The sequence below is a fragment of the Zasmidium cellare genome (assembly GCF_010093935.1).
Source record: "Zasmidium cellare ATCC 36951 unplaced genomic scaffold M409scaffold_10, whole genome shotgun sequence".
Classification (NCBI taxonomy): Eukaryota; Fungi; Ascomycota; class Dothideomycetes; order Mycosphaerellales; family Mycosphaerellaceae; genus Zasmidium; species Zasmidium cellare.
Window position 1 is genome coordinate 364343 of NW_022986954.1, and position 20343 is coordinate 384685.

The 20343-nt window shown below is 52.6% G+C and overlaps 9 protein-coding genes across 9 annotated transcripts; 5 read left to right on the top strand and 4 right to left on the bottom strand.

Annotated features, from left to right (window-relative positions):
• Positions 1-58: 58 nt before the first annotated feature.
• On the bottom strand, positions 59-1479 carry M409DRAFT_64983 (uncharacterized protein; the record flags this gene model as incomplete). The annotated part of the gene is made up of 2 exons (XM_033816315.1): positions 59-907; positions 997-1479. 2 exons carry the CDS (start codon positions 1477-1479, stop codon positions 59-61), a joined length of 1332 nt encoding a protein of 443 aa, XP_033670150.1.
• Positions 1480-3395: 1916 nt separating this feature from the next.
• On the top strand, positions 3396-4892 carry M409DRAFT_64984 (uncharacterized protein; the record flags this gene model as incomplete). Its single annotated transcript, XM_033816316.1, has 1 exon — positions 3396-4892. The coding sequence occupies one exon, from the start codon at positions 3396-3398 to the stop codon at positions 4890-4892; it is 1497 nt and encodes a 498-aa protein (XP_033670151.1).
• A 497-nt stretch (positions 4893-5389) lies between these two features.
• M409DRAFT_52527 (uncharacterized protein) lies at positions 5390-5785 on the top strand (the record flags this gene model as incomplete). Its single annotated transcript, XM_033812102.1, has 1 exon — positions 5390-5785. The coding sequence occupies one exon, from the start codon at positions 5390-5392 to the stop codon at positions 5783-5785; it is 396 nt and encodes a 131-aa protein (XP_033670152.1).
• A 1394-nt stretch (positions 5786-7179) lies between these two features.
• On the bottom strand, positions 7180-8022 carry M409DRAFT_64992 (uncharacterized protein; the record flags this gene model as incomplete). Its single annotated transcript, XM_033816322.1, has 1 exon — positions 7180-8022. One exon carries the CDS (start codon positions 8020-8022, stop codon positions 7180-7182), a length of 843 nt encoding a protein of 280 aa, XP_033670153.1.
• A 797-nt stretch (positions 8023-8819) lies between these two features.
• On the top strand, positions 8820-9744 carry M409DRAFT_20489 (uncharacterized protein; the record flags this gene model as incomplete). Its single annotated transcript, XM_033805417.1, has 2 exons — positions 8820-9044; positions 9094-9744. The coding sequence occupies 2 exons, from the start codon at positions 8820-8822 to the stop codon at positions 9742-9744; spliced, it is 876 nt and encodes a 291-aa protein (XP_033670154.1).
• A 1326-nt stretch (positions 9745-11070) lies between these two features.
• On the top strand, positions 11071-11794 carry M409DRAFT_64986 (uncharacterized protein; the record flags this gene model as incomplete). Its single annotated transcript, XM_033816317.1, has 3 exons — positions 11071-11190; positions 11250-11369; positions 11420-11794. The coding sequence occupies 3 exons, from the start codon at positions 11071-11073 to the stop codon at positions 11792-11794; spliced, it is 615 nt and encodes a 204-aa protein (XP_033670155.1).
• Positions 11795-13862: 2068 nt separating this feature from the next.
• On the bottom strand, positions 13863-15593 carry M409DRAFT_64987 (carbohydrate-binding module family 32 protein; the record flags this gene model as incomplete). The annotated part of the gene is made up of 2 exons (XM_033816318.1): positions 13863-14093; positions 14148-15593. The coding sequence occupies 2 exons, from the start codon at positions 15591-15593 to the stop codon at positions 13863-13865; spliced, it is 1677 nt and encodes a 558-aa protein (XP_033670156.1).
• A 1296-nt stretch (positions 15594-16889) lies between these two features.
• M409DRAFT_52531 (uncharacterized protein) lies at positions 16890-18166 on the bottom strand (the record flags this gene model as incomplete). Its single annotated transcript, XM_033812103.1, has 2 exons — positions 16890-18071; positions 18122-18166. The coding sequence occupies 2 exons, from the start codon at positions 18164-18166 to the stop codon at positions 16890-16892; spliced, it is 1227 nt and encodes a 408-aa protein (XP_033670157.1).
• Positions 18167-18807: 641 nt separating this feature from the next.
• On the top strand, positions 18808-19887 carry M409DRAFT_64988 (uncharacterized protein; the record flags this gene model as incomplete). The annotated part of the gene is made up of 3 exons (XM_033816319.1): positions 18808-19323; positions 19374-19656; positions 19766-19887. 3 exons carry the CDS (start codon positions 18808-18810, stop codon positions 19885-19887), a joined length of 921 nt encoding a protein of 306 aa, XP_033670158.1.
• Between the last annotated feature and the right edge of the window lie 456 nt (positions 19888-20343).

A 20343-nucleotide genomic window follows, 5' to 3' on the forward strand; every position in this document is an offset into this window, starting at 1 on the left:
GCAGGCGGGGGCGGTTTCTTGAAGAGCGAGCAAGTAATGTAGTTGGGTGGTTTCTATATCATGTGCTCGGGACGTTGTCGAATAACATCCCCAGACCTTCGTTCAGTGTTGGGTGTACGAGGATAAGGTCGCTGAGGTCTGTATAGGGAAGTTGCTTCTCCATCGCCAGTTGTACGACGGGCAGGAATTCCCCCGCGTGTGGTCCGATCGCCGTGAATCCTAGAATCGTATCGTCTTCCACACTGATTAACGCCTTCGCGAACCCCCTCGTGGCGCCTTTCTCCATCGTCCGCGACCGCAGGAACATATCCATCGGCAGTCTCGCAAGTCGAAATCCCACGCCCTGAGCCTTCGCTTCATGCTCCCTCAACCCGACATGAGCGATCTCTGGGTCCGTGAAGAGGCTTGAAGGGACCTGTCGTGTAGATCTCATTTTCTCTTCACCGTCGACTTGTTTCCCGGAGAGGATGTCTCGAAGGATGCGAAAGTCGTCGAGACCCATGTGTGTGAAGTATGGCGAGCCGGCGCAGTCGCCTGCTGCGTAGACGTGGGGGGCGGTGGTGCGGTTGTGTTCGTCTACGAGGATGTGGCCGGAGGGCGTGGTTTGGATGTTTGCGAGGTCGAGGCCGATGAGGGAGGTGTTGGGGGTGCGGCCTGTTGCGGTGAGGATGTGGGTGCCTTCTAGTGAGGTGATCTCGCTGGAGGGGGTCGAGAGGTTGAGGACTACTTCGTCTCCTGAATGGCCTTGGATGCGGGTGATTGTTGTGGAGGTGTGGAAGACGACGCCCTCTTCCATGAGGATTTCTTGGAGGAGGTCTGCGACGTCGGCGTCTTCGTTTTTGAGGATTCGAGGGCCTCGTTCGATTACGGTGACCTGTGCTCCGAGTCGCTTCATGGCTTGGGCGAGCTCCAGACCTATGTAGCCACCGCCTAGTACGATAAGATGGCGAGGCAATTCTTCTAGATCAAGGAGTCCGACGTGCGTCAGGGCTTTACTTCGATGAGTCCTGGGATGTTGTTGGGGATCTTTGCCCTCGAGCCGGTGTTGACGAGCACGATATCAGCAGTGACGATCCTCTTTCCTCCATCTGCACTCGTGACTTCAATTGTCCTCTCACCAACGAACTTCCCCTCCCCCCAAATCAACTCCACGCCATTCTCCTCAAACATCCGCCGATGCAGATCCAGCAACCCCTTCACCATCTCATCCTTCCTCTTCTTCACCACGCCATAATCAACCTCACCCACGTGAGAAGTCAAACCGAATTGCGTCCCTTCGCGAGCAAGATGAGCGACCTTGGCTGAGTAAAGCAAGTTCTTGCTAGGCAGACATGCTACATTCGGACAGGATCCTCCCAACATGCTGCGTTCGATGACGGCACAGCGTTTCTTCTGGGTGGAGGCGTGGTGCCAGGCGAGAACTTTTGCGGCTTCGCCTGAGCCTAGACAGACGAGGTCGTAGTGCGTAGATTCAGACATGGTGTTTTTCTAGGAAGTGAGGCGAAAGAAAAAGACCGCTGGGGGAGTCGAACGAGCGAGATATTAAACCCATCGAAAGGAAAGGAAATCGATGAGTACATGCCTCATGATTCCACATTGTACCTGTTGTAGTGCCTCTAGATCAACACAATGTCGGGTATGGCTCTCTTGGTTGGCTTCTTCCAGGTGGTCTGCCTGAGGCGAGTTCTCCAACTGCTGACTTTGCATGGTAGGCTTGCTTTGAAGTCGTAGTACAGTAGGTTTGTAATGTGTATGAATCAGCTGGAGATGGTGAAGAACCAGGATAGTGCTTGTGTTTGCGTGGAGGAGAAGGAGGAGAAGGAGGAGAAACTTGGAGAAGTTTGGAGAAAGAGACTTACCTGTCGACGTGACTCTTTCTCTCACCTGATCTTGTACAGCCGTTTGAGACTGTGATTCCAAACAACGTCTGAGGCTTGTTTTCGTGGAGTTTGATGGAGCCTGCTGTGATGAGGAGTGTCGTTACTCCAGCGACTCCTGTCAAACTGGCACGTCACACGTCAAACCTGGCCAAAACACGCACAAAGCAACATCTCCCAGCATCTTGAAACTCGACTGCCGGTTTCATCAACCTCACGTGGTCACAATGACCTCGCATTCCAGACCTCGAAATTTCATCAAACACGCAAGCATCACGGACGTTGACCTTCCCGACGGCCTCTCCACTCTCCTTCACCGTTGAGCACATGGCGCAGCGTGGAGGGGATTGGTACGGTGGTACGTAGCTGCAGGTGAGCTATGCAAGTGCGTCGAATCACAGCACAATCAAGCTTGGGTCGGGTCCGAACTTGCAGGACAATGCTGGTGCGTCTGCCGGTCTCCGATCGTTGAATGGGGATACGAGAGTACACGACATGAGATGCTTGCGTAGGGAAATTTTCCATTGTCTGTTGCAGGGCATTGTCTGATGGAATGTGGGGGAGGGTTGTCGTAGCAGGCGGATATGCGGAGAAGTGATATACTGATATCAGCGTCTCGCAGTTGGTTGATGATATACAGGCTGGTGCAATAAAGGGATTGACCCCTGCTAGCGTCTTGCACACAAAGAATGTCCGAGCTTCATCTAACAGTCGACTTCTTGCTCACAAAATTAGGCTTTCAGCTAGCAGGGGTCAATATGATTCTTGTACCAGCCTGTAGCAGCCGGGCGGTTCCAGGGCGGCCGAGACGGACTGAAAGGGATAATGTAGTGCGGAAGGGGGAAGGCGTGCGGTAGATGATTCTGAGTAGCTGTGCTGATGTGAGTGCGTAGGCGTGTCTACGCCAGAGGGAGGTGAATTTCATTCGCCGAAATAGACGCCGCGAACGGGAGAAAGGCCTGGTTGGTGATAGCGAAGTGCAGAGAGGAGTGCCGGGCCATCCGTTGGTCAGGTAGAGGAGTGTCGGTGGCTGTTTGCGGGCCCAGATCTCTGCTGCCAATGCTCAGCCAGGATGGGATATCTGCTGCCATTCCCTCGCCCTCGTCCGCCTTCTCCCTCTCACACCGTCGTCGTTTCGTCAGTGCGGGCTCTCCATCAGAGACAGACAGCGTCACAAGATCGGCCATGCGACCGTGGATGATGTAAAGTCGTCCGTCGAGTCCGAACGGTGATCAGCGTCTACCCCAGCGTGGGGCTGTTGATTGGTTGCGCCGACGACCGCAAACAATCTCCCACCGAACACATCCATCCGACTCTACCGGTCGATGCGAGACATTGATATACCTTAGCGACTGACATACAACACTACGCCGCAACATCGATATACTTATCCTTACACTCACCCTCAGAGTTACTCAGCATAACTCGCCCCCGGCACAGCTGAATCCGCGTCAGGCAGTGCGCGTCTCGGTCTGGTGATGAGCCACGATTACCAGCACATGTCCTCCGTCCCTCAATATGCCGCCGCCCGGCTCGTTTATGCGCACTGCCGCTCGCAACGATGACAGGCCCTCGCCTTCCATCAGTTCACCTGTCAAACTCACCCTCGCGACTCGCAACTTGCCCTCCAAATCGAGTCTATCCCGTGATGAGAACAGCGCCTCGCCCATGTCTTCTGAGGCACACCGGCCGCCTCGGACCAGTTCCAGGCAGAAGTTGAGAGACCATACCGATATGTCGTTCCCGTCTTCGAGTCCCTTGATCAAGTCTTCATCTACTGGAAACCATGCCAAGTTACACAAGCGCGGAGGCTCCGCGTCTTCGTTGCCCGGGCCACCGTCTCCCTTTACAAATGCACAATTCCAGACGCCTTTCGCGACGTATGAAGAGTCGTTTCCTGAGGTCGCGCCGACGCCGGGGTCGAGTGTGCCCCAAATCAAGCCGTACTTGAGGAAGATGTCGGTTGCGAAGGAGGATCAGGGAATGATTGATCTATCGAAGAGTGCCGCGGAGAATGAGAGGCTGAATGGGTTGGGGATACAGGATTTTGGGTCCAAGTCTGCGGCGGATGTGAGCTTTGCGCATACGAGGAGAGGGCAGCCACAGCATGGAAGGACGACGAGTGGTGCGTCGCAGGGGAGTACTGGGAGTGGTGGGTTTAGGGCGGGACAGCCTTTCACACATCCCATGGCCAAGACTCCACGACCGTATACGCCGCCGACCGGGAGCTATGCGAATTCGATCAATGAGAATGAAGCGGACGAGAGTGATGATGTTGTGGAGGATGAGTTTAGGCTTGGGGGTGGATTCAGGACAAGGAGGAGTATATCGATATCGTCGACGCCCCAACCAACGCCGTTGTCTCAATCACATACCGCCAGTGATCTGGGGTTGGTGCCGAAGTTGACCAGCAGCTCGCAGACAAATCTATCCCTCAAATCAGCACAATCTTCGACTGGACGGCCTCGACGGAACACAGACCGGTCGCAGGAGTACGTACCCTCGCCGTCGTCTCGGACATCCTTCGACAAGGCCTTTAGCTTTGCGAAGAGGTCTGAACTTGAACCGCAGACACGGGAGGAGATGATTCGAGAGGCGAGGAGGAAGTTTGAGGAAAAGGAGGCGAACAAAGATCGCAAACATGAAAAGGACGCCGGCAAGCGTCGTGCATCCGAAGCGAAGATTCAAGAGCGGCAGCGACAGAAGTCAGAGCCGTCATTGAAGTCCGCCATGAAGCAGGAGAAGAAGCCCCGGAAGGATTCAGCAGCCCACGCCGGTGCTGAAGATGAGAAGAGACATCGCGGCCACGACTTCCAAGCCATGAGTTATGAGGAGCAACGACCGGCAATGCTGCCACGACACGGGAGCTCACCCGGCGAGAGCGAAAGAAGACTGAACGAGAAAGGCCCTCAGTTCAGCCACACCCCCCGTCCAGACGCCAAAGACGGCGGCTGGCTGCGCTTCTCAACATGGGTCCAGACGAGGATGTTGAGTTGTGGAGGAAGTCGCGACTGAGCAAAAGCATAGCATACACCAGATCGACTGGTCTCGACACAGAACGACGATATGATGATTATGGGAGTTTCGCGGGTGCATTGTTTATTTGCTTGAGCATCGTTCGCTTTGGATTGGCACTTTTTGGATACCCGCTTTGGTTTGAGACATTTAGCATTGGAGTTTCGGGTGGGGTGGTGTTCTTTTTGATCTCTCGCTCAAGTGCTGGGTCGGGTTTTATGAATGATTGATATATGAGTGATGTGAGAAGAACAAGAAGACATTTCAATAGACAAATGCTGAATGATCTAGACCTATGCTCGCATCTCATCACCCTCAACATTGACATCTGCCAGCTTGAGGCCTGAGGCACAAATCCGGGAACTTCGGCCCGAACAGCCGGGTTGCGTCGCGCCTTCTCGTAGCAACCGACATTGGCTCCTTCCTCCTCGTCCCTCTTCACATCATCAACAACATCGCCCCTCCCGCTCGTCTTCCTCTTCAGACGTATAATCAAGATGGACGGACGATCCAACAACTTCCGGCGACACCAGCCACCTTTAACCTCACGGCCCCAAGACCAAGGCCGATTTAACCACCAAGATGCTCGCCCCGAGAGCGACCAGCATAACCGGCAGCATGCTCGACCAGCAAGTGCCTCGCATAACCAAGAATTTGCTCAACCCACGAGCAGCTACCATAACCGCTATGACGACGAGTCGGCGCGTAACCAGGGAGAGGCTCTCCCGCGGATTGCAACTTGGGAGGAATACCAGTCTGGGAGGGACCAACTCGAGGAATTGGAGGCTCGGGCCGCGAGGTCCAAGAACGACCCTGTCCAGTCTAGACACTGGATAACACAGTTTATGTTTGTTGCCTACGATTTTGTCTTTGTTTCATCATTATCATACTGATCTTTTTGGGTGACAGGAGGCTGTTTAACTATCTCGAGGAGGTCAAGCAATATTTGCCTAACAGACACCGGCATCGTCACGACCCTGCTTTGCCGACCGCGCCCATCAGAGACGCCAGGGAATACGAATTAATTCACAAGGCAACTCTCCTTTTCTGGGACTTTTTCACCCACTACAAGAATAACAACGATCGGGAGCAGAAGATGTACTGGTCAGAATCTTTGGCGTAAGCAATCCATGGCTATTGATTTATCGATGTTCGTGGCTGATGAGACCCAAAGGCACCTTTTTTTCCGCAAGAAGATGGCAGACTATTCGATGCCATCTATAGCATCTGTGCCACCACCTAACCCCGATGCGTCGATCTCTAACTGGACTGAGTACGACTTGGTGAAAGCTGAGGCAGTGGAGATGTGCACAGCTGCCGTCTTGTTGAAGAAGCGCCGTGCTGGAGTGTCGGTAGAGTGTCTCGAGGATGCGAGGTCTGATTTCATTACTTCTGCATCTCCGCTCTATGCTGATGTCAAACCAGGAAACTTAACGAACGCCTTGAAGCGGCTGAGCGATACCTACCCCTGCGCAACGCTGCTGACAGTAACGCGGCAGATGTTTTGGTATGTGGACACTTATCATTCATTGAGATAATTCCTGCCTCGTGGATGCTTTCAGCTAACGCCTGGAGCAGATGGGTTATTCGATCTCGCTGTCAGCTTTAATATCGGACACTGCTGCAACATTACAGCAGAACGCCACGAGCCATTCTGTTGCTGGGCACGCTCAGCAGCAGGGCGGTGACGGTGGTGCTCACTGACTCCACAGCTTCTTAACTCCAGGTACCGTGGGGCCACCACGGACAGTCCCTTCTAGCACCTTGTCGCTCGTGTTTTACGACACGAGAAGCGCCTCCGGGCCCGATCTGACCGCCAACCGGCAGATCATAACTTTCAGCATTCTTCCGAGACTTCGGTCAGGAAAGCTAAGCTGTCACATCCAACCTGCGTCCTCTCAGGGCTTCTGGCCAGGAGAGTGAGGCTATTGCGATGTTGATGCATTCCCTCAAGGCAATAGCCGGGAGGGTGAAGCTGCGATAATTTGCATGCATCCCCTCAAGACTACGGTCATGAGGGTGAAGCTCTGATAATCTGTATGCATCCTCTCAAGGCAATCGCCTAGAGGATGAAGCTGTTCAGAGAGAGCATCCTCTCCTACCTCCATCAGGTAAGGGAGTTGAAGCACCTCGCCCCCGTTCTTGAGAGCCCACTGGTGCACTCGAACGTGGTAAGACGTAAGTCGATTCTTTCTTCATTTTGTAACGAAATGCAGATGTATCACTTTGTTCTTCAGTGCCTCAGAAACTTTCCATTAAGACTAAAACGCAGCCCACCTCAACTGCCTTATGAACGAGCGTATGCAAACCCGACAACACCAACAATCACCGAGGCCAGGATCCCACCGATCAAGCGCATGTTCTTCTCAGACCTGCTCGTCCATTCCGCTTTGTAGACTTCCACGGTTTTGAAGAACTCTTCCGGAGCATTGCCATGAGGGAACGGACCCAGCGGCACAGTCTTGTCGAGGAATTTGCATAACGGCTCCCACCCATCTTCAGCCTTCCACTTGAGGTACTTCCTCCCCTCCAGTTTCGTCTCCAAGTCTCGATAATGTCGAAGATACCAAGCCTTCCCATTCCGTCGGAAGTCTCCACCGAAATATCTCGCCCAGACGTACCAATAGCTCCACTGCCGGAAGAACAAAGAAGATCCGAAGTAACTCAGGAAGTACTCATACCACGGCTGCCCAGACCCAGAGGTCGTTTCAATCGAATTGAGGCAACTCGTCACCCACGCATCAACATCTTCGCGATAATTGAGAATAACCTTGGCATCGGGAAACGCATCCAGGAGCTCGTTTGCAAAGCCTGCAGGAGGGATATCCGTCACGGCATCACAGTCTCCCAGAATCCGATCGAATTCCTTCGCATTAAGGAAGGATTTATCGCCCCTTTCCTGCGCCTGCCCGAGACGGATCCACTGGATGCAATCATTGGGCGAAGCGCCGTAGCTGAAGCCGTGGTAGACGTTTTGATAGCCTACTTCCAGAAGGGCTTGACGCAGTGAGTCGGTTCCTGTTCGCGAGAGGCCTACGGCGAGGACTTCCAAAGGTCTGTCGCGGGTTTTGTTGGGGTTTTGGAGGGGGTAGATTGTGTGGAGGATGTTGAAGAGGAGGGTTGATGGCATTGTGGGACGGCTGGTTGGGTAGGTCGTGCAGAGGTTGTACTGGGTTGGGAACTGACAGGTCAGTGCGACCAAACGGTATCACAGGTTCGCGGGTTGTGGTGACGTCCACACTGCGAGGTGCTTTGATTGGGCGAGGGGGTTACTAATAAGGTTTCTGAGTCGATTCACTTGCCTGTCCAGGCGCCTTTGGCTTGGTGGGTGACGAGAATGGAAAGTGCTCATCAGGTGCTATCATTTGCTATCGCCACAACCGTTTGCGAATCATGCTAACGTTGTTGCTAGGTCTATGATGGAGTTGCTGACTTCTTGGAACGTGGTCTTCTCTGAGAGAAGCGTCTGCGTGGTAGAGCTCTAAGACGTTTGGCAAGTCACCTTGGGTCGCCAGTTCCGCCGTGCATGGTAAAACGAAAGAGGTGTTACTTCAGCTCGTGTGTGCGACTTTGGCGAATCCATGTCGTGTCAGGGAAAATGAAGGGTCGTGCGGCATATTAAGGAGACTATCGCCGGAGTGTGGACTCCCGATGAGCTTGTGGTGTACGAGCTATTGTCGTCCGTAAGGCTCGATCATCGTTACGCAGACTGGGACACAAGCGGATACTTGCTGGAGACCTTTTAAGAGGCCCAACGCAACGCATTTTGGACCGAGGTGCCACTATTGCGTTACGAGATAAGCGCTGGTAAATCTCAATCAAAGACTGCACTCGCCACTTGAGCGCACGATATCTGACTGATGTCCTTCTTGATCGGCTCAGGATTGCCCCAAGCTTGCATTCAAATAAACCTGCGTCCGTGCAGCAATGCTACTATTGACCTTCTCGAATATCTTCATCGGCGTGCAATTTGTGGCCAGCAGTTCAACAGAACCAGCAATCGCCCTCGATGGAACTCCTACGGCGACATTTCTGGCATCTGGTTCATTTTCTTCAGGATATGCAGGAGTGTTCATGACTGCTACTTCGTATCTGACCACATACAGAGTGACATGTACCAGCGACGGTGCATGTATTAGTGGCAATTATACAGTATAATCACTGGACGTCACGGTCGACCATTGGCTGACCTATATTGCAGAGCACGTGGATTCTGAACCACTTCACCGACAAGAGCGGCGATATCGACTCATTTTCACTGGGTTGCTCTTTCTCGCAGAGCAGCCCAAAGTCCGCCGCCTGCAGCGTATATGGCACTCTCGATATGTACGGCATCGCGTCGACCTGGAATCCAGGTACTGGCACGTTCTCAGCATCAGTCGCACCCATGACGGTCGCGATCACTGGCAATCGCCAAGCATACCTGCGGGCGACCCAGCATTGCAATCCCGATATTCCAAGCACAATATCCACCAACACAACGACGAGAGGCGCAGGCATGCAAGCGACTGACGTTCTGCACGCATCAAATCCAAAAGGTCTTTCTGGAGGAACAAAAGCGGGCATCGGAGTAGGAATAAGCGTTGCGGCGCTTCTTACCACGGGCATACTGGTGTTTTTGTTGAGATTCACACGTCACAGGGTCGCCAATGAGCAGGCCAACCAGGAAAGCAACGAAAAACACGGATCTTCGCCAACTGGCGATATTTCTGCCTCGGGACAGGACGGACAGGATGGATGCTATACATTGCATGAGCTAGAAGTACCATCAGTGCCACTGGAGCTGCCTCTTGGAAATGAAAGCGTCGAATTGGATGCGAAGTACTTGCCCCCTGAAATGAGCAGCATTTGAGAGCCACCAAAAGAGCAGCAGACGAATATGCGCGATGATTTGCGGTCACCAGTGTCGCCGTTGTCAACCACCTGGTCGATGTAGGCGAGAACGAGCGCCAGACATGTGCTGCAGCTTGTACGCCATCGCAGAAGAGTCCACCCCATGTGGATCTTCTCAATTTGGACGACCAGAGACGTATTTTCAAAGTCACAAACCGGGCAAAGTACAACCGGTTTCCAGCGCGCAGCCCGAGGCTGTGGTCGCATTTGATTGTAGGCCGCCTGATCAAGAAGAGTCACCGAAGGAACACCCAATTCGAACGGTGTCGTGCATGAGCTAGCATCTCCGTTACATAACCTGGGGCCAGCCTACGATGAAGCGCTACGTCGGCCCAGCCGCATACGGCGGAAGCAGGATGAGGTCTGCCTATACCAATCCAAGGCTATGGGTGCCTGAGCAGGCGGCCTGTGGTCTGAACTGTGACGATAGCGTTCCTTCAGTCGACGATGCCAGGCACCAAAGGGTAACCAAGACGAAGTCACTGGAACTAAACGGGCCGTGGAAGCCACTCCACCGAAGGCCAAGAGAATAGGGCGCCAAATTTGTCGCGGGGCGCATCTTCTTTCTTGCAGTTTGAGAAAAGCTTGCTTTGTTTCGAGCGTCGCTGTCTGGAGAGGCGCTTCAGCTGGCGGTGGCTGATTGTGCTGGCTGCGATCACTCCACTGATACTTGTCGCGGCTAGAGAGCGCAAAGGGAAGTGAAGTCAGGATTGAAGTCGCTGGCGGAGCAGCATCCCTGCATGTGAAGACGTACGCTAAACCAGATTTTGATCAAACAGGTCTTCACAGCTCGGTTATTTTCTCTTGGTGGATATTTCTGGTGGCACTAGCGCTCAGCCTCATGTGCGGAAAACTTTAATGTGGGTACCGTCGAGAGACTTTTCGTGAGCCACCCGCTCCACCATCGCTATGACTGGTCAAGACGGACTGGAAAACCCACTTTGGGTCCAGGTAGAGCATCGCCAGCCTTAGGCGTGAAATGATGGCGCCATGTGACCGGTGAGGCCTCCAGCGGCGATCCAGATAACTGCCTCGAAGGATTCCGCAGACACTTGCGCCAGGCCCTGGGTAGCGTCCAACAGTATGATACTGGTGGTGGCGCTGCGAATATCGTGGGCCAAGAGCAGCTGAACAAAGGTATATGAACTGGTAGCTGCCGCGTCAGGACAATGAAGTTCGTCACCTGAACATTTCGACTTCTCAATAACGAACGAACAATCAAGACCGCTTCGAAGAGCACCTCAACATCTTTCCCACATCCTCATCGAATTCAAGAGCTACCAAGATGTTTGTTCAGGCCATCACTCTCGCTTCTCTGGCTCTTGGAGCTGCGGCACAGTCCGTCACCGCTTCGGCATCTATGACCGCTGCCGGCGAAGCCCAGACGACCATCACTGGCATTGTTGTGCGTCAACCAAATTCACGGACAGCTTGTGGGGACAGGAGCTAACTTTGTACATTCAGGGCGAGTACACTACGGGATTTGCTGCCTCTGTCGTTTCCGCAAATGGCTGTGACACTACGCTCGCCATGCAGTGCACCGACACCGACAACTACCTGTGTTCTCTGGCATCCGACGTAACTGTAAGTGCAAGCGACCCTATCCGTTCGATTCTGCATCTAACGCTCTTCAGATCTCCGTCACCCAAGGACCCACTGCTTACGAAGTCCTGTACTCGACGTCTACTCTAGGCGGAGAGGTGACTCTTTCTCAGAGCTGCGACCTGCACGGTCCAGCCTCTTCAGTCTCCGAAATCGTCTGCACGGCCTCTATCATGGTGTCCGTCTACGGCTCAAGCACTGCCACCAAGACGACTGATACTCTCACTCGCTCCGACGAGTTCAACTACGCTCAGATCCCCATCACCGCTGGTGCTTCGAACCTTCCATCTGGCTCTGCGACCTGCACGTCTTCTGATAGCGGGGCTGCTCCCACTGGCATCACTCAGGTCTACAAGGTCATAGTTCCTGTTGGAGCTGCTATCATGGCTGGTGCTGCTTTTATGTAATGCCGCGGTTCGGCGTGATGATTTTTCAGCTTTCATTTGCGAAAAAGATACCACATGATTATGATTAATGTCAGCGAGTCATTTTCATCCCTAGCTTCATTCGTCTTTTCTTTCTCTCATTTCAGTTCTCAAATCCATTGCTCCTTCGTTTCATATGTCGTCTCAGCATGCCATGATCTTGCGACCTTGGCTGGCAACTCTTCATTCTCCGCTTCGAACTTGCCAAGGAAGAAGGCTGGGATTTGCAAGACCCTGCGCCAGACATGTTTAATTCCCCTCCTTCTCTTGGACAACTGACGCCTCAGGCTTCCAGACTCACTCCTCGAGACCAGTGCTACCTCGGTAACTCAGTGTAACAAAGAAGAGCTGCAAGCCGATTCGACCTCCTTTAACATCGCCAAGCTCATGGCACCACCACATGGCCCCCATGCCACAAGCGACCATGCAGTATGTCCCCAAAGATCTACGAGACATCACATGTCCCGTCGGAAAATAGTTGAAATAGTCTCTTGGCAAACGCCATCAATTGGCTCTATGAGATGCGAAAGCGGCTCGTGGCTTGAAGCTGAAGCGTTAGCGTGGACGCCTTGAGGTAGCACAGTCGACGCCCAAGACGTCGATTTCCGTATTGGGAAGTTGTGATGGTCCTGGCTGTGAAGCGTGCGTGAAGATGATATGAAGGGTGCGGGATGCTGCAGATGGTCTGGAAGCTGAATGGGAGGGTACTTGGTACAGGAGATCGGTACATTGTGAAGACGGTCTGGCAACTCCTCTATCTTCCTTCTTCGAACTCTTCATCCTTGAAACAACATCGAGTCAGAATGCTTTACCTACTGCTGGGTGTCGCTGCCCTTGGCCTGGCGCAAGAAGAGTTCAAGCCCCTCAATGCTCGAGCGAACTCCACAGAGCCTCTCGATTCACTGCTTCTCCCGCGTGAGCTCACGGGTCGCCAACAGTATTGTGATGCTGGATATGGGCTTTGCGGTAAGATTGAGAAAGCTAGTATCTCGACCGCTGCATGACTGACATGATTAGACTCTGGATCTTGTTGCCCCAGTAGTAGTGGCTGCTGTGGAGCAGGGTGTATAAACAGGCAGGTAAGGAGGTCCAAGAAGACGGTATCAATTCTCAACCGTAGACTGAACTCTACCAGAATACATGTTGCTATGGCCGGGTCTGCCCGCCGAACTCGGGATGCTGTGGAACGAGCGGATACTGCAGGCCAGAACGATATTTATGCTGTGGTTCCGCTGGTGACATCCATCCTGTCGGCACCGAGTGTTGTTCGTAAGTCGAGAATGGAGGCTCCTTGGAAGAATGCATGCTGATGCATCACAGCGACGGTAACTACTGCCCTAGTGGGAGTCGCTGTGTAACATGCCGCAGCGGTACAGGGATCTGCTGTCGTGGTTCTAGCGGCGACGACGCCGAACCATCCATTCAAACCAGCGTCGCCGATGTGACATTTCCTCCGGACAGTCAAACGACGAGCTATTCCGATTCTGATAGCCGAACGACCTCCTACTCGACCTCATACGACACCAGCTACAGCAGCTACGACTACACCTACACGTACCATTCGTACTTCTACACGACGTACATATACTTTTACATCACATGGATACCACTTTACACACCGACCACGAGCCGCACGGTCACAACGACTACGACTCTCTCGGCGTTCGCCACGGACTCAGCGGAAGCCAGCTCATCATTCAGCGTAGACGTTGCTTCGATCCAGAGTGATGTCAGCTTTAGTGAATCGTTGTACAGCCCAGAAACTTTGGCCCCTACATCGATCCGGTCGACTGTGTCAGGGGCAGCCGGTGTGAACAGTGGTTCTGGGACGTCTTCAGGGGCAGCTTCAGCACACACGAACTTGGTTGCGGCTTTCTTTGGGCTCATGAGCTTAGTTGTTGGCATTCTGGCGGTGATGCTGTAGGAAGAGCTATGGAATAGGCATTGTCTGCTAGATCGAATCTCTGTTCCTGTATCCTGATCAAAGGTCCCCAAGTATGTCAACTCGGCATAGACTGGTCAATCCGTGGCGAGATGATTTCGCTGACAACTATGTTCCGTACACAGTCACCTCTGTAACACCGCTAGCGAAATCTGCTTCATTGTTGTTGACATTATTCCTGATCTGGTTCACATTGATTCGAACATATCGGAATCGTTCCGTCGACGTTGGCAAAGATGCTGCAAACCCTGGGTTAACGTTGTTGCTTTGATCCGCAAGTGGCGTCCATGTATTGCCGTCATTGGAGCCTGTGACGTTGAAGCGATAGAACGTTTCGCTCTGTCAAAGAAGTCAGCTCACTATCCGCGTCCACGGGGCTTGGTTTCTACTTACCCCTTGAACCAAGTTCGTCGTCAGGTCGACCTGAGAGATGATGTGAGAGTCCTGCAGATCGATTTGATACCAAAATGGCACAGTCGAAGGCTTGAAGAAGCGATCTGGCGTGTCTTGGACCCCGTCATTCGCAAGCGCGATGTCTTGCGTGCCTGCATTGGAGCTGGACGGTTTTCCAACGGAGAGGATTTGCCCAGGTTGAACACCATATAGACCCTGACCCTGAGTGGAAATGTCGTCTGAGTATTGCACGGTGCGATAAAAGTGATAGGATGCAAAGCCGCCTCCAGGGGCAAGGGACACGGGCAGCATCAGCTCGCGGTTGGGCCCACCTCTTGTTGGCCAATTGCTTGCCCACTGGTCAGCGAGCATAGCATACTGGCCACTTTCGAGCTGAGGTACGCCCCCAGACTGGGCGCTCCACGTAGCCGTGTTACCGACGTTGACGGGGTTGCTCCACGGGCCTGCCATGCTTGTTGCAGCAATGTATTGGGGCTGAGACGGTAGCCACCCAGCGGCTCTCGATGTGAAGAGATAAAACCAATTGTTTGACTTGATCACTGCGGGAGCTTCGCGACGGCCGTTAACGTTGACTTGGACAAGTCTCTGGTCGATTGCAGTCCAATTGGCTGTCAAGGTATAGATATTGTTGTTCGTGTTCGTGTTCGTCGACGTAACAAGATAGGCATTCTCGCCGTCGACAAAGAAGGTCATGTCTCTGGAATCGTCGCCCAACGGTCGGTACGCTCCATCGAATTGGAGATTCTGTCCAGGTGTTCCGTGAGCTACTGCGACATAACCAAGGCCGTAGTCCCCGGATCTTTCGTAGTGTGCCCACATGACGAACTGATTGAGGCTGGGATGCGGTTGGAACGAAACCCGTTCAAGTTTGCAGTCATAGTTGGATGGTCTGCAAAGTACCTCGCCCGTCAACACCGTCTTGTCGCCGCTGAAGGTGTATCCGTCTGAGGAAGTCTGCTCGACAAATCTGCTAAAGCTTCCGTTTGAGAACGTCTCATAGTTGTATCGATAGTAGACTCCGTTGCTCAGTAGGTTGGATTTGATGCGAAGAGAGGTTTGCTGTGTATTGTCATAGGTATTGTATTGATTCTGAGGCGCAAATGGTGTGAGTGAAGCCGTCGACGACTGATCGACTTGAGCGTTCCCATTCGAGGCTGTGACTCTCCAGTTGTACGTAGAGCCAACTGTCAGGCCGTACGAGTCGTAGGTCTCGCCGGTGACCGTCGCAATCGTTTGGAACCCTCCATTGCCTAAGCTCTGCTGCACCAAATATTGCGTCGCTCCGTCGACAGTTGCCCAAGATAGCTTCGCATTATTCACTGATGCAGCCCTTGAGAGTTGGAACAATTGTGCTGCGATTCCAAACTCAGCCTTAATTAATCGGTAGAAGGCTGGCAGGATCAAAAGAGTTCGAAGGATGGACATATTTAGTTGATGCTCTCGACTTTGTCCTCCCGTCGTCCCTCGAGATTTGTTCAGCCCTTTATACGGCGACACAGTTTCCAAATTAAAGGCTCTAATGAGCTTGCCACTGAATTACGGGCAATGACTGATATAGCAAGTGGCTCTCGAGCACTCCCTAGTCACTGTGATCAAGTACGAGACGTGCTGCAGGTATGACCTTGCATTACGAAACCTTGTCGGTGTGATGCGTACCGAGCTTCTGTGGCAGCGTGTCATTTGAAAGTTTATACGTGTCTTGGAGGTGGAGGAGCACGCGATCTGCTGTGGGTGAACGGATTAATACGGATGACATCAAGTCCACCTATAGAGAGGCTCTGTTTGTCTCCTCTTTAGGAAATTACCTTTCTATGCTCTTCCCAGAACAGGATGGCTTGCTGTCTTCGAACTATGCAGGGACGTTGTGGTGACCTCGCAAGTACGTGCATCATCCCGGCAATATAGACGCCATTACCACAGCGCGTTATGGACATCTTGCGTGAGTTCAGTTCGTGTTTCTCTCGATTTCAGCTCTGACAATGGAGGTGATGCCCTCGAATGTGATGTCAAGAGAGACATTATAACTTTTGAGGAAAACAAAAGGCAACCAACAAGACTCTTCAAGACCGATTCTAAGTGGAACACTTGGAGACTCGTCTGACGGAACTAACGTTGATCAAGCCTGTCGGAGCGCGGAAGTGCCTTTGTTCCGCGGAGGGAAGCCTTCAAGTCTGATACAAATCATTCCGAATGGTTTTAACGGTATCGAACGCAATGCGGACAAAGATGCCAATTGGGAGCAATCGCACAGAATATGGCCTGTTGAGCACGTGCTTCTGCTCCTCCTGCCGCATTTGTCCACGTGGACGCACGGACCCCGTCACATGCAAATGTGTCTCACTCGGCGAGAATGTCTTCAGGACGATCGCTCGATCACATCGAGAGAGAATGATAAGAAAAAGAGCGCAGAATCAAGACGACATATCTCCGCCCGTGAAAGGTCTAGCAACTTCTCAATCGTCTATCTTTCGATAACTAAGTACCAATTGAGCTTCTTGCTGTTCATCGTCTCAAGACCGACACCGCTTCTGTCCTCTCAATCTTGCCGCTCAATCTCGCCGCCAAGCCAATCTCGTTCAATTTCTTCTGACAAAATCATCTGGTGTAAGCAACTTGCCATCCAGCAGCCGACCCATGTCCGTTGAACCAATGTTTGATCCAACCCTCCTGATCTTCGGGTACAAGGCCTTCAGGAGCTTGATGGGACTTCGCCTCAGCTTGTTATTGCTGCCATTGAGACGTTGACCATCTTCCCGAATGGAACCGTCGGTATCGACTACCCCAGCCTGTCTTAGCGGGGAACGAGACCACCCCAAGGAACTTGCATGTCTCGACGTATTCGTCGAACGAGGAGAAGTAGAGCGCTCCTGCAAATACATTGATCTGTACGCGAAGGCTGAGCGGAATCTTGACCGTCGTTCTACCCCTATCAAATCCGCCGTCGATATCTTTCTTGATCCAGTCTTCGGCACTCGGCTTCCAGTGCCAGTGAGAGCCGTCCCAGTAGCCATACTTGTACAAGTACGGATCTCCCTCGGTGCCTCCAAAGACGACGATGTCGATTCGATCTTGAGACCAGTGAAGGACTTGCGATGCAGCTTCGAAGCTGCCGCCGAGGGGCTCGCAAGGCTTGATGCTGCTCCCATCCCAATATGTATGCCAGAGCTGGGCATCATTACCGACTGCCCACACATCCCAGCGTCCAGGTCCCCAGGAAGATGCAGTGACTGAATCAGATTTGAAGCCGTCTGGAGGATCGCAATTATTCTCTTCACCATCGCAAGTCGACCGATCGAGCAATTCCCAGCCATCGTTGTACTTCTTGCCGTCCCAATACTTGTGCCGGACGGTTTGATTAGCATCTACACCGAAGACATCAAATCTGTCCGGACCCCAAGAAACGATAGAAGGAGGTGAAGAGAATGCGACTCCCTTCTCGCTCCAGTCTTTCCACCCGTTCCATTCATGGCCATCCCAGTAGAGGTGTACGTAGTCGCCAACGTAAGTGTGCGAATTGTTGACAATCATATCCACAACGTCAAGCCTGTCCTTGCCCGAAGAAGCAGCACTCAATCTGCCGCCGAAGGTACGATTCTCTGAGCTGGATGCTAGTTGTTCGAGGCCTTGTGGATGCCAAGTAGTGCCATCCCAGTATTTGTGCAAGGTTCGTCCGTTATCGTCGTAGAGGAAGACGTCGCCACGATTCTCACCCCAAGAAACTGCAGTGGGCCGCGACAGCCAGCCAATCTTGGAAGACAGCCTCTCGAAACGACCTTCAAAAGGTTGCCAACCGCTACGGCTTGTGTAGTATTTGCGCCGGAGGATGCCATTGGCGTTGAAGAACACCGAGATCTGAGACGGTGCCCACGAGAGAGCGGCGATGGGAGTCCATGTTCCAACAGCCTATTATAATTAGCAACGATTTGATGATGAGGTACGCATGAATAACAGACTCGTTGGATCAGCCCACACAAAGCAGTATAGATCAATAGTCTCATGTCAGATCATTTCAGCTATGCCTGCAACTGTGTCCAGGAAATTGAAGGACGGAAACTCTTAGCTTGTAGCCTTCTGGTAACGATAATACCAGCGCCAACGGCCCATTCTTGTTTTCCTAAAAGAGGGCTTGCACCTGCATGGCTAACAGCTTAACAGCCACATGTACGACTCTTGGCAAGAGCCGCGCCGTACTGGGACCTGAGACGTGTTCGTGAGATCCTGAGAACAGCTATTGCATTCATGCAGCCTGTTGAAAAAGGCCGCCAATCAAGTAATGACCGCAGAAACGATCTCGAGGAGATGCTCGGTGACCACGACAACGAGGAGGCCTTTCGAGGAATTGTTACGGGTGAAAATTGGGCGATCGGTGACTTATTCGGAAAGATCTCTCTCCAAGTCTCGAGGAACCGACGCCAGGACATCGTAAGTACCTGTGATCTGTAAGTAATTCGCAACTTGTCACGTTCATCTCATCAAAGTGGAGAGCGACCAGATCGTCATTTCTCAAAGCCGAAGCGTTCGCTCCCACTTCCCGAACAGCTCGGTCGAGACGGAGTTTCTACACTCCGATGTCAATAGGTTGAAAAGCATTGCGATTCAGTCGCAGGATCACAGCACCGATCCAAGGGAGCTTTACACGATGCTGGTACTGATCGCAGGCGTTACAGGTAATCTTGGCCAAAAGCTGGTCAAAAGCCTTCTTTCCCGGAATCACCAAGTCCGTGGTCTTGGCCGCAGCCCATCCAAACTCGACAAAGACATCCAATCCGGTCTTGAGAGCTTCGTCCAGAGTCAGAACTATTATGATGTACCAGCACTCGAGAAGGCCTGCACGGGGGTTGACGCCGTAATCTGTGCATATTTGGGCACACCTGAACTACAGCTGGAAGGCCAACTGCTGCTGCTTCGCGCCGCTGAACGAGTTGGCGTGAAGCGGTATGTCGCCGCCGCCTGGAACTACGATTGGAGGAAGATGTCGTTCGGCCAGCACGAGAGCTATGATATGTACCTCCCATTTCGCCGGATCGTCGAGTTCACTTCAGAAATCCGTCCCATCTACATCTTCACCGGTGTGCTGGCTGAAGTCCTCTTTTCCGTACCTGGACATGGCGACTTTGGACCAAAGAACCATGGAGTCTGGGATCCCGTGAAGAAGGTATGTGGCTCAGCCGTGCGTAAGCGATGTGGGCATCTGACGGCTTGTAGGAGATGCATGTATGGGGCGAAGGCAACGAAGTTTGGCACTGGACGACTGAAGAGGATTGTGCCGAGTTCACAGCGGCAATCCTGGAGAGAACAGATGCAGAAGACCAGCAGTTTTGGACTGTGTGTTCGGGCGAAAGTACGCTGCCGGAGATGGCCGAGACCTACGGAAAGGTGCGTGGCAGTGGTGGAAGTGTGGTGAAGAAAGGCAATCTGGACGATCTTCGCCGTGAGGCATTCGATGCTCGTAGAAGTGGAACCACCAAGAGGTTCTACGAGTACATTGGTAAGTTCAGATTGCCGCTTTCGCAGTCGAACCACGTTGCTCGTTCATGGCTGCCTCAATCCCTCAGACTCTTCCCACGAATTAAACCCGTTTGCTGATGCGTTGACAGGATGGTTCTACCAGCTGTTTACCGTTGATGGGACTTGGGTTTTGAAAGATCTGGATAATGATAAGTTGAGGGTAAAGGCCACCAGCTTGGAGCAATTCTTCAAAGACAGCCCTGAGATTTGAGTCGTTAGCGAGGAGTAACTCGGCATTTGAGTGGCACAAGCGTTACGTCTCAAGCTCTGCTTCGGGCGAGATCTTTGTATTTGAGCACAATTGGTCCTCCCAAAAGTGTGGCGACTGCTATGCTGGACAGGCCTTGCGGGCTGGGCCGGTGCGGTGCGACATGGTGTTCTCCAGCAGGATCACTTTGACAACAGTATGTATCCCATGCTCGGCAGCATAAAAAGTATCGAAATAGCAGAGATTGTTATTGATGGAAAGACTTTGAAGCAAGATCCTCTCTCCCAGCACGCGAGGCGTAAATCTCGCGCTCCGCTTTCCGTTTGCGGTATGGCGCTTGCAGGGGTATCTTGACCTCACTTCATGTTGTGCAGCGGTTATTAGGCCTTCATAGATGATTGATTACGGGAGCAGGTATCTACAAGGACTGTGAATTCAGAAGATGTGGCCTTCTTGGCA